Source organism: Macrobrachium nipponense, chromosome 33, assembly GCF_015104395.2.
Source record: "Macrobrachium nipponense isolate FS-2020 chromosome 33, ASM1510439v2, whole genome shotgun sequence".
Classification (NCBI taxonomy): Eukaryota; Metazoa; Arthropoda; class Malacostraca; order Decapoda; family Palaemonidae; genus Macrobrachium; species Macrobrachium nipponense.
The window spans coordinates 50,377,366-50,394,937 of record NC_087219.1 but is presented as its reverse complement, the minus strand read 5'-3'; the positions used below and the strand labels follow the sequence as shown (position 1 = coordinate 50,394,937).

Here is a 17,572-nt window from a genome sequence, read left to right as displayed (position 1 = left end):
CTCTTGACCCGCAGTGTCCCATATAGCCAGATTCACTCTTTTGCCGCTAATGTTTACTCGCTTTGTGAGAAATGAAGCCTGGAAAAATGTCAAAAGTATAAAAACAGTCAATTAAAGTCTGGAAAAAAAAAAAAAGTTCCAACATAGGAAAAACCTATTTTTGGTGGTCCTTAAGAGGTTACCTTTCCATGGTCTTTCCAGAGCTCCATGGTGATCGTACTAATGTCAAAGAATTCTCTTTCAGTTGGTCTTGCGGGTGGGTATTGTACTGTAATGATAAACATTAAAACACATGATAAGAGTGTAAATGGACTCAGGATAAGAGGGCACTTTCTCTTATCCTCAGTGAATGCTGAACCCAGTTTACTGATATCAAAACCTGCAAGAAGTAGCTATGCATATACGTACACTAAGATATCTCAGTTCTATTCTACATAACGTCATTTATAACAACTACGGTAAGTGTACTATAGTACGATGATTGAAATACAAGCCAAACGGATGTTATCGAATTCGGTTGTACTTAGGAAAAAAAAAGTCTAAAATTCACATTCGGTTCTTCATGGCACTACACGTTTATGCAACGAGTATAAAATGAAAACCATACTTTCATCATTCTCTTTTTGCTGTTTTTGAACTTATGTAACTAGAAGATGATAAAGTTAGGCTATTGTAATTTGTCTCTCATAAAATCGGATTATCGTAAGACAAATTATCGAGAATTGAACACTACAGCTATCTGTACACTGTATAAAACCTTATTATATCTTTACATACTCTAGACACCCAAAGGATTAAAGCTATGCTTTTTTCACTTTACAGTATTTACAATACTATAATGTACTGTACAGTAAAATTCTATAGATCTATACTGCATAAATATAATTTTAACTTATTGCACCATCGCGGGATTAAGGCACTGTTTGACTGGTCTAGGGCGCTGTTAACTGGTCTAGAATTTCGAAAGAAGGTGTGCGCCGGCCGCAGGCTTTAAAATCGCTTAGCGTCTGCGGCCAGGAACGGAACCCCTGCCACTAACCGAGGCCTATATATATAATATATATATATATATATATATATATATTATATATATAGATAATATAATATATATATATATATATATAGGCGGCCCGCGGTTAACGGCACAATCACTCAACGGCGAATCGTTTTACGGCGGTCGTCAAAAATATTCATTAAGAAAATAAGGAATTTTTTTTAAAGGTATCTTTACGGCACAAATTTCAGTTACAGCGCCGCTAGCGCCGTTGTCTAACGAGTTCATACATATGTAGAAATGCCGTTCAGACCATAAAGGTTATGCAAATTATATTAACAAATTTTATGGAGTTATTACGTAGGCATTAGCGTAAAATATATGCCTCTGACGCTGTTCTATGCCGAAAATATCGAGTTACATAAGTGCAAATTTAGCTATGGATGTGTCGATTCATAAATGTTCATGCTTTTGTTTAAAATGTGTATGAAAATGTATTACGTGAAAGGCATTTTTTATTTATTTACAAGAAATAAAATGATACAAAGGCAGCTTTTGAAACTGCCCTTCACGTTATCAACTACGATGTTTTTTCATGTTCTTTCTTGTAAGCCGCCGCCTGCCGCTCTTCCGAAAATATCGATTTAAAAAAAGTGCAAATTAGCGATCGATGTGTCGATATTATAAATGTTTATGCTTTTATGTTTAAAATGTGTATGAAAATGTACTACGAATAGGGTATTTTTATTTCTGTGCAGAAATATGATAAAAAGGCAGCTTTTGAAACTCCCCTTCAAGTTATCGACTACGATGTTTTTTTCAAGTTCGTTCTTGTATGCCGCCGTCTGCCGCTCTTCCGAAAATATCGAGTTAAAAAAAAAAAAGTGCAAATTTAGCGATCGATGTGTCGATTTTTCAAATGTTTATGCTTTCATGTTTAAAATGTGTATGAAAATATATTGCGTAAAGGTATTCTAATTTTTGTACAGAAATAAGATACAAATTAAGGCAGCCTTTGTAACTACGCTCCACGTTGTGTAAGGGGATGGTTTTTCATGTTCGTTCTTGTCCGCCAGTTCCGAAAAATGCATTGTGTTATTTTATTAATTATGCATCTTTTCCATAAATCCTTTAAAAAGTTATACATTATTTCACTGTATCCAAGAATATTGTATGTATTCTCATATTATTGTATTTTAAAATACTACGGCAAACTTAAGCCCGTATTCCGCGGAGCGGCCAATGTTGTGGTTTGAAATCAGCTGATGAATACGAGTCTGTTTCACCATAACGCAATTCTGAGCGAATGCTCTTGCTTCTAGTTAGCATAAACGAATATCTATATACTTTACTTATATGAGACAAAGTTATTTTTCCATATACAGCGTGTTTTTAGGTAGAAATATTTATTGAATGTCTCGTTGTGAATGTGAACTACTATTTTTTTTTCGTTAACAGATTACGTTGGCGGCATGTTTATTGCGTAAAAAATTACGTGATTCCGTTCGCAATACGTAATCCTTTATATCATCGTAATACGAACTTTACGTTATTTATCTTATATCGGCGTGAAACCAACAGTAAAATGTGTTCTTTCAAGCACAGTAGTTTTGATTAAAATGATTTTATCTACAGTTGTGTGTGATGGCAGACGTTTACTGCAGTTTTATCCTTGTTGCCGATGTACGATAATAGTCATTAGCAGCTTGAACAGTTTTCTCAGCTTCAGTTATAACTAGGTTTAAATTTAACGTTATATTTCCCGATTGATCTTTAATCTATATTGATCTCTGATCTATAGCGAATAAAGTTATTACATTAAGATATCTCAGTTCTATTCTATACATAACGCCATTTATAACAAATACGGTAATGTTGCACTGTAGTACGATGATCGAAATACAAGCCAAACAGATGTTATCCAGTTCGGTTGTACAGTAAGTTCCAAAACTGAAGCGACAAATTTCAGAGGATTTCGTTCGAAATTCACTAACTGGCAACTACAACTCGTAGCTGAAAAATTTATTTTTTTCTACAGTGAAAGCTCTATCAAGCAAAATAAAGCTAACATATGATGCACAAATATCAAATCCATGATACTTATAACAATCATAAGAAAAAATTACGGTAATAGTAATTATTTTAAAGTATACCAAAATTATTTTAAAGTATACCAAAATTACTTCAAACTATAGAAACGAAACAATTTGAAATTCTCGTTCAACACAGGATTACCAACATTACCAATGTATATTTCGAGCAATGTGGAAACAAATATTTAATATCATAGTGTATTATCAATTATTTTAGCGAAGATGCATAAAACCATGCAAGTATCAATAGAATGTAAAGGGAAAATCTACGCGACATTAAACATAATCAACCATGAATGCACCTAGATTCAATAGAGAAGTTGGTGTGGTTGGTAGTTCTGATTCTAGCTTCGAGGACCGAGCATAAAACATCATCTTCGAGAAAGGCTCTAACTGCTGCTGCTACGCTCAGGTGACTAGGCCTAGTTCCGGGCATTGCAAGGCTTACAATGCAGGGCCACTGTCTGCTATTTAGGCAAAGATGGAACCTTCAGGACCGACACCAGGACCTGTCCTTGCACCTGGAAAACACTCCCTATACAAAAAAAAATAAGAAAGACGGTCACAAGCAACCAGAACACCCGTAATATCACCACCTGGTTAAGTAGGGAGACGACATACCCCAACCACCCCTCCCCCCCTCTACCTCTACCTCTACCCACAATACTAACTCCACCTTTTTCACTTCAACCTTTTACCTCAAATCTTCGAATCATATCCCAACCGTGAAACTTAAGACTGAATTTGCGTAAGTGGGCGTATCATAAGAGAGGGATATCACCCAAATTCATATTTCCACGGACGACCAGTAATTAGTTCAATCCAGTCAAGCATTATTGTATCACAGAAATTTATGAGTTTTTTGGGGATATATATATATATATTATATAGATATATATATATATATATATATATTATATATATATATATATATATATATATATATACGTATAAAAAAGCACCCGAGCATGACCAATAGGCCTAGTGCTTTATACTTAGAACAGAACTCTGGTTATTCCTGATTAGATAAAAACGTCTTGAGAGAGAGAGAGAGAGAGAGAGAGAGAGAGAGAGAGAGAGAGAGAGAGAGAGAGAGCATAACAGGAGATACTCGAATTAAAATAATGCTCGCCAAGCTTATTCACACACCAGATCGTATGGACAAGAATAGTCTCACTTATGCACTGAAAAAAAAAAAAAAAAGGTGGAAACCTACGAAAATACTTGCTTGGTGCGACCCTGAACGCAATTCCACATGCAAAAATTTGCACAGTTGAGAAATTCGATGAAATTATTAACTAACAAGCTGGAAAATATATTTCCTTGATTCGTGAAATAGGCGCAACCATGTAATTGTAACCAATGCTAAACGCGCATATAACTTGGATTTCGTCTTATTTATATTTCATTTAATCAGATGCTAAACTTCTCTGTGCTTTATCAAAAGAAAACATAATAACTTTCGATATAACGCTATAAAAGTAGAAACTTAATTTATAAATATTAGGCCAATGCTTATGCACTTGGTTCCTGCTGCCACTCTATGGTGAACACTTGATATCACACTTTGAGACCCACAGATGTTTCTTTGGGGGAAATTTTTTTTTTCTTTTAATAAACAAGTATTGAACTAACATTGATCATTCACTGGGGAAATACTTTGTGCGCTTATACAGTTAATCACTGATACGTATTATCAGATAGATAGGATGACAATAATTGAAATAAAATATACTAACTGGCAACCCCATGAGTTTCTAAAGAAGTACGATTAATTCTGAGATTTGTCGCTTCACTTCTGGAACTTACTGTACTTGTACTTAGAAAAAAAAATAGTAGTTTCTCGTTCGGTTGTTCATGGCTGTACACGTTCACGCAACGAGTATAACGTTAACACCATACTTTCATCATTCTCTTTTGCTGTTATTGAACTTATGTAACTAGAAGATGGATAAAGTTAGACCATTGTAAATTGATCTCTCATAAAATCGAACTATCGTAAGACTAATGATCGTAACCTGAACACTACAGCTACCTGTACACTGTATAAACTTTATTATATCTTTACATACTTTAGACACCCACATGTACTGTACAGTAAATTCTATAGTACTATACTATATATATATACATATATATATATACAGTGATCCCCCCGTATTTGCGGGGGATGCGTACCAGAACCCCCGTGAATAGTTAGAACCCGCGAATGTTTGAAACCCCTATAAAAACTCTAAAAACAGCCTATTTTGTTATTTAAAAGTCAATAAAAACAACTAAAAATTTTCATACTTGGTTTTTTTAATAGTTTTATCACAAAAAGTGCATTTTATGATGAAATTGATAAAAAAAACCAGGAATCTGTGAATATTTCTCATAGAAAAATACCGCAAATGCGCGAATTTTCCGCGAATAATGCGGGGAAACGTTCCCAAGAGAAATCCGCGAATGTGTGAGTCCGCGAACCCGGAGAACGCAAATACGGGGGTCCACTGTATATATATATATTATATAATATATATTATATATATATATATATATATATATATATATATATATATATATATATATATATATATATATATATATATATATATATATCTTGGGTAGTAGACCCTCTTTTAAACAGTCTTGTTGAAAAGGATTGCTGCATCAGCTCCATTAATTTTGTATAGAGTCTTCTCTATTTTCCTTATTAAGAATTTCTCAATGTTGCTGAAAGTGGCAAGCAATGTGCCAAAGGGGATCGTCAAATCCAGTGTAGTCATATTGAATTATCTTTATTACTGCTATATACATATATTACTGCTACAAGTTTTTTTTCTCTCTCTCTCTCTCTCTCACGTTTCGCCCAGATCTGCCAGGCAGATCTGGGTGAAATGTCAGAGAGAGAGAGAGAGAGAGAGAGAGAGAGAGAGAGAGAGAGAAGAGAGAGAGAGAAACTTGTAGCAGTAATATATGTATATAGCAGTAATAAAGATAATTCAATATGACTACACTGGATTTGACGATCCCCTTTGACACGTTGCTTGCCAGTTTCAGCAACATTGAGAAATCCTTAATAAGGAAAATAGAGTAGACTCTATACAAAATTAATGGAGCTGATGCAGCAATCCTTTTCAACAAGACATATATATATATATATATATATATATATATATATATATATATATATATATATATAATATATACATCATTTTACATATACATATTACATAATACTATATATAATATATATATATATATTTTTATATATATATATATTATATATATATATATATATATATATATATATATATATATATACGGGGGTTCCGTTCGTGGGACGCGTCGTAAGCCGAAAATCGTCGTAAGCCGGAACATCGTCAAAAATCCTAAGAAAACCTTACTTTTAATGCTTTTGGTGCATTGAAAACTATGTAAACTGCATTCTTATGGCATTTTTCATCAAAAAAACTTCAAATATTGATTATTTTGCATTTTTGGTGTCATATCATCTCGCCAAGATGAGCCATTATAAGCGTCGTACCCCTGGAAATAACGTCTATTGACAAGCGTCGTAACCTCGGAACGTCGTAAGCCGACACCGTCGTAAACCACCGGGGGGACTGCCTGTTGTTATTGGATAGCGTCACTGACTGTCCTGATTTCGTCCCCGTCCACTTGGACGGTGGTTCGATCCCATGGGGGGACGAAATTATTATCAATTAAAAAATTCCCCTTCGGTACATATATGAAAATATATCATTTGGGAGGTAAAGTGAATTTAGATATTAAAGGACATTTGTAGCTTGAATTGATATATAATGGATCACGTTCGATGTGATAATTATTCATATATATATATATATATATATATATATATATATATATATATATATATATATATATATATATATATATGTATATATATATCTATATATATATATATATATATATATATATATATATATATATATATATATATATACTATATATATATATATATATATATATATAGTGTTCCCCCCCTATTGGCGTTCTCCGGATTCGCGGACTCACACATTCGCGGATTTTTCTTTGGAACCTATCTAGAAATTATTCGTGGACGGACTCGCCCATTCGCGGAATTTTCCAACGAAAATAATCACTAATTAGTGTATTTTGATGTTTATTTTCATGACTAAATACATTTTTATAATACAAAAATGATTTACTAATTGTTTTCGAATATTAATTTTGATTAATACTGTATTAGTAAGTTTAATAAGTTGAAATGATATCACATAATAAAATAATAATTCTCTTCTCTCTACTACAAAGATGTATTTTTTTGTATGATAAAATAAATGATTTACTATTTTCAAATATTAATATTAATTTATACAGCAATAATATCAATTCATTAAAGAAAATACCATAGTGAATTAGTAAGATTTTAGCTTATAAATTAAAAAAATTATGGAAGAATGAAGGAAATCACAGTCAGATTCTTTCTCTAACTCCAGGTACTAAAACTCAGATATACATATCAAGTTAAGTGACCGGAGGGGGAAGGAGCTGATTTGTTGCTGCCATCAAGAGCTCATGAAATTTCCACCCCCCCCCCCTCTCTCTCTCTCTCTCTCTCTCTCTCGTCTCTCTCTCTCTCTCTCTCTCTCTCTCTTACTGAGATGAGAGATTTTTATGGTACATATATGCTTAATATGTTTATTAATATTTTCAAAATAATAATAATAATATAATAATAATAATATAATAATAACTGTAATTACAAAAATCATAAGTGAAAGTATTTTACAAATACTACGATAATCTCTCTCTCTATCTCTCTCTCTCTCTCTCTCTCTCTCAAAGCGATGTATGTTTTTTTGGATGATGATTTACTAATTTTCAAATATCAATATTAATGTAAACAGCAATAATATAAATTCATTAAGAAAATGCTAAAGTGAATTAGCAAGATTTTAGGTTCTAAATAAAAAGAATTATGCAAGAATAAAAGAAAATGCATTTACCCCGTGTCTTGTTACGTAGCCAGCTTGGTTGGCTGGGTTCCAACTGTCAAATCCAGTGTTGCCATCTATGGATCATTGAAATTCTCTCTCTCTTTCTCTTTTGCTGATGTGAGATAATTTATGTGGCACATGTTGATGTTTATTAATATTTTCGCATAATAATAATAAACTAATCTCAAAATTTACATGTGATAGTAGTTTTAAAGAAGTACAATAATCTATATATCCATTTCACTCTTTTAAATAAGGACAACCCTCTCTCTCTCTCTCTCTCTCTCTCTCTCCACACGAGATACTAGCATGCGCTAGTGGTAACTCTCGCTCTCTGTTTGGGCTGGAAGTGTATGTATAAGTATATCTTTAAGGACATTACTACATTTTATTTTTGGTAAAATAATAATATACAGTACTAGTTTTACAAATAATATTACGTTTTAATGAGATTAAACAGTAACAATAACATTCTCTCTCTCTCTCTCTCTCTCTCTGCTATTGGCTGTTTATATATTTCTAATGGTAAAATGTTTAAGATGACTTTAAAATGATATTAAATAATACCAATTCAATGGTATATTTGATGTAGGATTAATACTTTAAGTAGACATTTGGTATTTGTGATTTCACATTCCATTGTTCCCTTGTAAAAAGAAAATGGATGTCTCAAATAGTGACAGCATGAAAGAAAACGTGCAGACTGAATACTTATGGGGGACTGAATTATGTTTCACATACGTAACTAAGTCATTCAGTACGTACATAGTATGTATTTATGTATAAACATAAAATGTAAGATTACTTTAAAACTAGTATTAATAATATTTCAAAGATTAATATGAACCATAATATGATAGGGGGGGGGTTGTTAAGATACAATAAAGTTTGTTCATACTTACCTGGCAGATATATATATAGCTGTATTCTCTGAAGTCCGACAGAATTTCTAAAACTTACGACACACGTAGTGGGAGTTAGGGTGGTTAGTACCCATTCCGCCGCTGGGAGGCGGGTATCAGGAACCATTCCCATTTTTCTACATGATTTCTATCTCCACTGTCTCCTGAGGGGAGGTGGGTGGGTACTAAATTATATATATCTGCCAGGTAAGTATGAACAAACTTTATTGTATCTTAACAATATCATTTTGTTCATGAAACTTACCTGTCAGATATATATATAGCTGAATCCCACCTTTGGAGGTGGGAGAGACAGAAAAAAGGATTTTAGAAACATATAAATGTATATGATTGACATCTTGGTTCCTTACCTGTTAGCATAGCTGACTTCGTGATTACTGTCACCCAAGCCTGCTTCTGCTTCACTAGAGTTACCAACAAGGTAGTGACCTATGTAGTTGGTGCGCTCTAGATGATCTGTCAACGGGGACGGGACCACAATGTGACTAGACCATGACCATACTTCCGAGGGCAACGAGGCACAAACCACCACCTAAGTTAGCCTAACAACAAACTCCCATATACCAAAGGCTAAAGGAAGGGACGACTGTACTCGGCAGCCGACCTACAACCATAAACATACAAATTATTAAAACTCACCTACCCTTTTCTATGGGAAAGGATGAGTGCTACCACCTCCTCCCCCTGCCCCCAAAATAGTGTCTGCGGCGACGTATGGTCCGAGAGAGTAACAGCTTTCATAGGTCGTTCTCACCTCCCGTAGGTAGTGAGAGGCGAACACTGAGTTACTCCTCCAAAAAGTAGCACTTAAAATGTCTTTAAGAGCCATGTTTTTCTGAAAGGCTATTGAGGTCGAAATAGCCCTTACTTCGTGCGCGTTAACTTTAAGAATCTTCAAGTCACTGTCTTTGCAAGAAGCGTGCGCCTCTTTAATGGTGTTTCTTAAAAGAATGCCAGTGCATCTTGGGACATGGGCATGTTTGGTCTCTTGACCGAACACCATAAGTTCTCTGCAGAACCTCGGCAATCCTTCGTTCTACGAATATACTCTCTAAGAGCCCTAACAGGACACAGGACTCTTTCTGGCTCTTGACCATGATCTCAGCCATACCCTTGATCTCGAATGTTCTAGCCACGGATTGGAAGGGTTTTTCGTTTTTGGCCAGAAACGACATATTCAAAGAGCAGACTGCATTATGCCCTTTGAAACCGACGTGTTTGCTGATAGCCTGTATTTCGCTAACTCTCTTTGTTGCCGTCGCCAGAGCAGTTAGGAATACAGTTTTCTTCGTCAAATCTCGTAGAGACGAAGATGAAAGAGGTTCAAAACGATTTGACATCAATATTTTAGGACCACATCCAGGTTCCACGAAGGTAGCTTCGGTAGTGGTACCTTGGTCGTCTCGAAAGATCTCAATAGATCATGGAGATCCCTATTGTTAGCGAGGTCAAGAACCTCTATGGCGAAAGACTACAGATAGAACGCTTCTGTAGCCTTTAATAGTTGACACTGCCAACTTTAGATCTTGTTTCAGATAAAGCAAGAAGTCGGCGATCTGGCTCACAGAGGTAGTGGTAGAGGAAACTCCTTTTCTCTTACACCAACTTCTAAAGGCTGCCCACTTCGATTGGTAAACCGCGACTGATGATGTCTCCTCGCGGTGGCGATAGCTTTAAGCCACTGATTTCGAAAAACCTCTCGCTCTGCCAACTTTTTGGATAGTCTGAACGCAGTCAGACTCAGAGCGGAGAGGTTTTTTGTGGTAACTCCGAAGTGGGGCTGTTTGAGTAGATCTCTCCTTAACGGAAAGAGATCTCGGATAATCCACTAGGTAGAACATCACCTCTGTGAACCAGATCGCTGCGGGCCAAAACAAAAAGGGGGCGATTAAGGTCAACCTCGTCCCGCCCTCCGATGCTGCAAATTTTCTCATCATCTCCCCCAGGATCTTGAAGGGGGGAAAAGCGTAGAGATCCAGGCCCGTTCCAATCCCCATAGAATGGGAACGTCTACTGCTACTGCTCCCGGATCGAAGAACCGGGAGAATACAATAGAGGAAGTCTCGCCGTCCTTGATGTTGCGAAGATGTCCACTAAGGGGCATCCCCAAAGACCCCACAGTTCCTGGCATACTTTCTTGATTGAGAGTCCACTCTGTCGGCAGATAACTGTCCTTGTCGTCTACGAGAGATCTGCCCGACGTTCTCGACTCCGGCAATGAATCTTGTCAATATTGTGACTTCTCTCTCCTTCGCCCAAAGCAGATCTCTTTTGCTAGAGAAAACATGGGAGCGAGAGTGTGTTCCTCCTTGTTTCTTCAAGTATGCAAGGGCTGTGGTGTTGTCCGAGTTGATCTGAACCACACGACGGGAGACTTTGTTCTGGAAGAACTGGAGCGCTAATTGAACCGCTGCCAGCTCTTGAAGTTGATATGCCAGGGTTTACCTGTTCCCCTCTCCAGGTACCTGACACTTCCTCCCCCCCTAGAGTTGCTCCCCACCCCGTGGATGACGCGTCGGAGAACAACACTAGGTCGGGGTTCTGAAGCTTGAGGGATACTACCCTCTGACAGCTTCCACGGATCGAGCCACCATCTTAGATGGTTCTTCACCTCTTCCGAGATGTTTAACTTCATGTCGAAGTTGTCCTTTTCTGTCCAGCTGTCCGACAGAAAGAACTGAAGAGGTCGGAGGTGTAGCCTCCCAGGGCAAACAAACTTCTCCAGCGAGGAAATGGTCCCCAGCAGACTCATCCATTCCCTCACCGAGCATGAATCTTTCCCTAGAAAGGCTGACACTTTTCTATGCATTGTTGCTGACGTTCCTGGGACGGAAAAGCCACTGAATCCATCTGAATCCCCAGATACACGATGGACTGTGTGGGGTCAGATGTGACTTCTCGAAGTTCACCAGCCAAGTCCCAGGGACGCAGCTAAAGACAGAGTCGTCTTCAAATCCTTCAGGCACCGGGTCTGCGAGGAGGCTCGTATGAGCCAGTCGTCTAGATAGAGCGAGATTCTGATGTTGGAAAGATGGAGCCACCTCGCCACGTTCTTCATTAAGATGGTGAAGTAAAAGGAGCCGTACTCAGTCCGAAACAAAGAGCCCTGAATTGAAGACCTTCCCTTTCAATACGAACCGAAGGTACTTCATCGATTGGGGATGTATCGGGACGTGAAAGTAGGCGTCCTGGAGGTCGAGTGATACCATCCAATCTCCAGGTCTTAAGGCCCGAGAACTGGACTGAGGTGTCTCCATCTTGAACCTCTGCTTCTCTATAAAGAGGTTTAGACGACTTACATCCAAGACGGGCCGCCACCTCCCGATTGTTTCGGTACAAGAAACATCTGTTGTAAAATCCTGGCGTTGCCAGGTCTAAAACCTGTTCCACTGCTCTTTTCTCGAGCATCTGCTCGAGCAGGTCGAAAAGAATCTTTCGCTTTGTTAGCGGATACGATGGGGACAAGTCCCTGGGAGTGGAAGTCAACGGGGGCGGCTTTATGAAAGGGATCTTGTAACCCTTCTCTATGACGTCGAGAGACCAGGTGTCTGCCTCTCTTACTCTCCAGGCTTCTGCAAACAACTGCAGCCTGGCTCCTACCGGTGACTGAAGGCACGATCTCTCACTTCTTACCCCTAGACTTGAAGGGGCTCTACCTCTAGGAAGGCTTCTTCCTTCGAGGAGACGATCTAGCGGAAGTCCCTCCAACGAAAGGGCTTCTGCTTTCTAAACTGTTGCGTTCCTGACGACGTTGAAGGGCCAGCCGGACGTCTCGAAGACTGAGCCAACAGGTCTTGTGTGGCTTTCTCCTGCAGACTCACTGCCAGATCCTTCACCATAGCTTGGGGGAAGAGATGACTCGAGAAGGGAGCATACAAAAGTTCTGTCCTCTGAGCGGGAGAGACAGACTTAGCCGCGAAGTTGCAATAAAGCGACCTTTTTCTTAAGAACCCCTGCTGAAAAATGAGAGGCTAACTCCTCTGAGCCATCCCTGACGGCCTTGTCCTGCATGCAATACACTGGACAGCTCCCCCAAGCTGATCGAGTCTGGCTTACGAGATTGGTTGTCTAAGGCTCCAAGACACCAGTCTAAAAAGTGCAAAACTTCTAAGGACCTAAATAGTCCCTTCAAAAGATGGTCCAGTTCGGACGTCGTCCAAGAAACCTTAGCCGATGCTAAAAGGGCCCTCCTTGAGGCATCCACCACGCTGGCGAAATCACCTTGAGCCGACGTAGGAACCTTCAATCCTAATTCCTCGCCTGTCTCATACCACATCCCTGCCTTACCGCTAAGTCTAGACGGAGGCAGGGCGAAAGTAGTTCTTCCTTTTGCTTTCCTAGACTCCATCCAGGCGTTTACCTTCCGGAAAGCTCTTTTCGTAGATAACGACGTCTTCATCTTCACGAAACCTGGAGACTTACTTGTCTTCGACGACGAAAACTGAGAAGGAGGAGAAGGAGGAGCAGCTGGCTGAAAAGTATCGCCAAACGAATCACGAAGTAGTCGTGCCAAAACTTGATAATCTGACGAGGCAGACGTAGCAGGTTGATCATCATCAACATCCTCCGAAGAACCGCTAAGTTCTCCTTCTTCCCTACCGAGTGCAAGTCCGAAGGAAGAGGCAGAAGTCCTTTAGCTCCAAGTCTCCTATCTGAACGATGAAAGAAGACGAGGGGTAACGGATCCTTAACAGTAACAGGATCAGGAGTCACTTTTAGAGGCGAACGTGGCCAAAGTCTCGGGAACCACATCCGAGTGACAGCGAACTTCCACATTCGCGTCCACAGAGGTCTTACTAGAATGTCTACGAGCGTCCATCTGAGCGTCCAATGTAGCGTTCTCTCGAGCGTCCAAATCAGCGTCCAACCGAGCGTCCAGCGAAGCGTCCAACGGAGCGTCCATCAAAGAGACTCTTCTACCGTCCCGCGAAGCGTCCTTCCGAACGTCCAGCGAAGAAACTTGATCCACTGCCGACTAACATAACGTTGAGCGTCCACACTGTCATGTCGCAGAGGTGCAGAACGCAAATCGTCGTCAGCAGAAGCGTCGAAGTCGGAACGCCGAGCGTCCTCTCTACGGGAAGGGAAGGAGAGGAGCCTGCAGAGAACTCTCTCTAACTTGGCGTCTACCGTCACCTCTAGCTGAACCCTGGGGAAGCAAAACGACGTCTAGAGGGCGAAATATCAGAAGACGGGGACGGGAAAAAGAAAAAGGAGCCATTGGAGAGAAGACTGCTTAGATCTCTTGATAGGTAGTCTATCGTCTTTCCTTCGACGCGGGACCGTCTCCTTCTGTTTCAGTAAAGCGTCCAGTTGCCGCTGCATCGCAATGATGATCTCCGTCTGAGATGTCTCCTTACGCGGAGACGAGCTGCGCTTGTGAGAAGGAGAGGGGCGAGGGGACGCCTTCTTCCTTCTCCAGGAACAGCCTTGGCTCTAGAGCGACTGGGGCGCTCGAGGGCGTCATCGTCGGATGACGTCCTATACTTCTTCTGGGGCGGAAAAGCTACGCTTTCCGGAGAAGAATGCCACTCAGACATAGCATGACGTGAAGCGTCCAGCTCTTGAAGAGTCCTCTTCAGAGGTCGCGAATCCGATCGAGATTCCCACCCCTTGCGCGGGGAGGACGTCGGAAGACGAGAAACAATCCTTAAGGATACGTGCTTCGAGCTGGCTCCTTAGCAGCCTGGGAAGCGTCCACAGGAACTGCTGAAGGGACGCCAGATCGGTGGGGGTTCCCCGTAACCCTCCTTCGGCCTTCGACATGCCCTCCTCCCTGAGTCCTGGGAGTCCGGCAGAGGTCCCAGCCTAGAGGCGCTATAGGGCCGATCTGACGCCCCCTCCACTTCACTAGGGCACTATCACTGCACTTATTTTGCCTGTTTTCAAGGGCAAGCACTTTAGATTCAAGCGTCTTCAATGAATCTAGAATAAGCGAAAGGGCATTACCCTCCGCAGACACCACTTGAGGGCCCGAAGGCAACACTACAGGGTTAGGAGACACAAAATCTAAAGGAGGGTTAGAAGGGAGATACATTAATACCCTGTCTGCTACCCGACTTACTCCTGGAGGAAGACCTCCTAATCCTATCACGTTCTAACTTCTTAACGTAGGATTCATACGTCTTCCATTGCAAATCATCTAAGCTTTCACACTCATTACAGCGCAAATCAAATCTACACTCTTGCCCCCAGCCCCCTACACCCTTTACACAATGTGTGAGGATCAACCAAGGCTTTTGGAAGCCTAACCTGCATTCCACTTTCGAGCACACCCTGGCGCTAGCAGAACTACATCCAGGACATTTTTAAGGGAAAAATCTAAGCCAAAATCAAAAACCAGTCAAATCACCATATGCCAGCTATCGATCCAATCAAAAAACCAAAAAGTCAGAGGATACTCAAGCAATATGAAAAGTTTCCAAAATCCTGAGGCGGAGGTGTGTACAGGTGTTTACGACACCGGCGACAGAAGAAATCTGATAGAAAATGGAATGGTTCCTGATACCCGCCTCCCAGCGGCGGGAATGGGTACTAACCACCCTAACTCCCACTACGTGTGTCGTAAGTTTTAGAAATTCTGTCGGACTTCAGAGAATACAGCTATATATATATCTGACAGGTAAGTTTCATGAACAAAAATGACAATTTGTCGAAAATTGCATTTTTCCTAACTATACAAACCTGAGGTCCCCTTTAACAATAGGAAGGTAACTAGCGGCAGCTGGGACGGTCCTAAGCTTCGAACAAGGGGAGAATGGTAGTTTAACTGCTTGTCCGATCGTGCGCAAGCGCAGCGCGCCCGAGATGGTGAAGAATCATTTTTGCTTTAGGCCCATGCAAAAAGTTGCAGAGTGAGGGGGTGGCATGAGGTGGGACTATATGTAAAGGACACCTCAGGTTTGCCTATAGTTAGGAAAAATGCAATTTGTTTTCGACAAATTGTCATTTGTTCCGATACGTAATACAAACCCTCGGTCCTTTACAATAGGAAGACTCACTTCGTTGGTGGGAGGAATCTTGAGTCTTTTTGGTGAACAGACCTGGTGTTCGTCCAACCCTGGAGTGCCTCCCTGGTCGTAAGAGCAAGGGAGGGATCCAAACCTCTGTCCGATTGATCGGGTGTGCACCGCAGGATCAATGGTCAGACCTCTGGGCCAAGTACTAAGAGAGAGGCAAGCGTATCTCTTCGTACCAGCAAGCAAGAACTTGTTCCTGTTGCAAGAGACAATCATAAAATGATGGGTTTGTCTCAATTTGGCATCCATTCTTCCTCCCCCTTGTTGGAGGAAGTGGTGGATATTTACTCCTATCCCTACTGAAGGGATAGGATGGTGCTCTATTGAGTAGCTCACCTGCATCTCGTCCTTACCCAGCAGGGGTGACGACCGTGTCCCTCTACCCAAAGGTAGAGGGAAGAAAAGATGGGAAGAGGAGCCAGTCACACTCTCATTCCTCATCCATTCTTACGGTCACACCAGGACTCGATGCTGTTCAGCCTGCGAGGGTCTGGGTTAACTACACAACGTGTTGAGCAACCACCACGGTTTCCCAAGGAAAAAGATCCAAGGAACTGTGGGCAATATCCTGAAGGTAGAAGGAGGTGCATGCGGTCCGGTTGGACCAGGCGCCTGCCTTCATTACCTGCGCCACGGAGAAGTTCTTGCGGAACGCGAGAGAATGATGAAGAGGCGTCCGCACTCATCCTGGGTGTCGAGTTTCTTCAGACAGCTCCGTCGCACCTTCACAGGACAAAGCAGCATAGCCTTCGTATCGGAGGCGGTGACGTCCATTAGGGAGGGTATTGTGAAGGACTCGAACCAATCGTCAGTTACCGAAGGGTTCCGAGTCTTCGCTACGAAGATCGGTACGAAATCGAGCGTCACAAATCCCCATCCCTTTGTGCTTGACTTCTCAAGAGAAGTCATGCAGTTACCTAAGACGAAAAGAAGGGAATAGTCGTATGACCTATCCCTCTTCTCGACTTTGGTTATGTACAGTACTCATACTGACAAGCTATTAAGACGAAGTAATGATTGCTCTGGAACAACCGAACTAAGTCCACAGCATAGTTCGTAACTGCTCGGGCGCTCTGACAGCTGCCGACTGACTGGTTCGGAATCAGTAGAGGCAAGTTGTCCAAGCATCCGGGTAAGTCACGTGACCTTCGCCCTTTAAGAGTTATGCGAGAGACCAAACAAATAAAATATTTGTTAGTCACCGATGCCGGACGGCGCGGCGATGATTCTCTTAATGCAATAAACTCAAAAGGCGAAAGTCAATTGCCTTCAAAAGACCGAGGTCCCTGATGGCAAGAAAATCTCATAGACGTTGAATCTCAGCTTAAGGAGAAACAACACTATGTGACGTTGAAGACGAAGGTAGGCAATGAATGCAACCTACGTCTTCCAACTGAATCGAGAGAAGAATCTCAAGATTCTAAACCTGTGCTTACAAATGACTGAAAACGCTAACCGCCATTTCATTGCTGTCCGTTGTGCAATGAAAGCGGGGCGTTCTTCAGTAATGAAACACAGGGGAGGCCGCTTGAAGAACTGCTTCTCATGGGCTGAA

General features: G+C 40.7%; 1 protein-coding gene across 2 annotated transcripts in view; it reads right to left on the bottom strand.

Annotated features, from left to right (window-relative positions):
* The window catches only part of LOC135203168 (ras-related protein Rab-21-like), a 60,430-nt gene that overhangs the window by 22,960 nt on the left and 19,898 nt on the right, over positions 1-17,572 (bottom strand). The window contains exons 2-3 of one of the 2 annotated variants that reach the window (XM_064232862.1): positions 183-268; positions 14-78 (exon numbers count right to left, since the gene is read on the bottom strand). In XM_064232862.1, the coding sequence (XP_064088932.1) occupies positions 14-78; positions 183-209 (92 nt within the window). In that variant the 5' untranslated portion in view covers positions 210-268. The remainder of the gene's footprint in view (positions 1-13; positions 79-182; positions 269-17,572) is intronic. The other variant, XM_064232861.1, reaches the window with a different exon arrangement.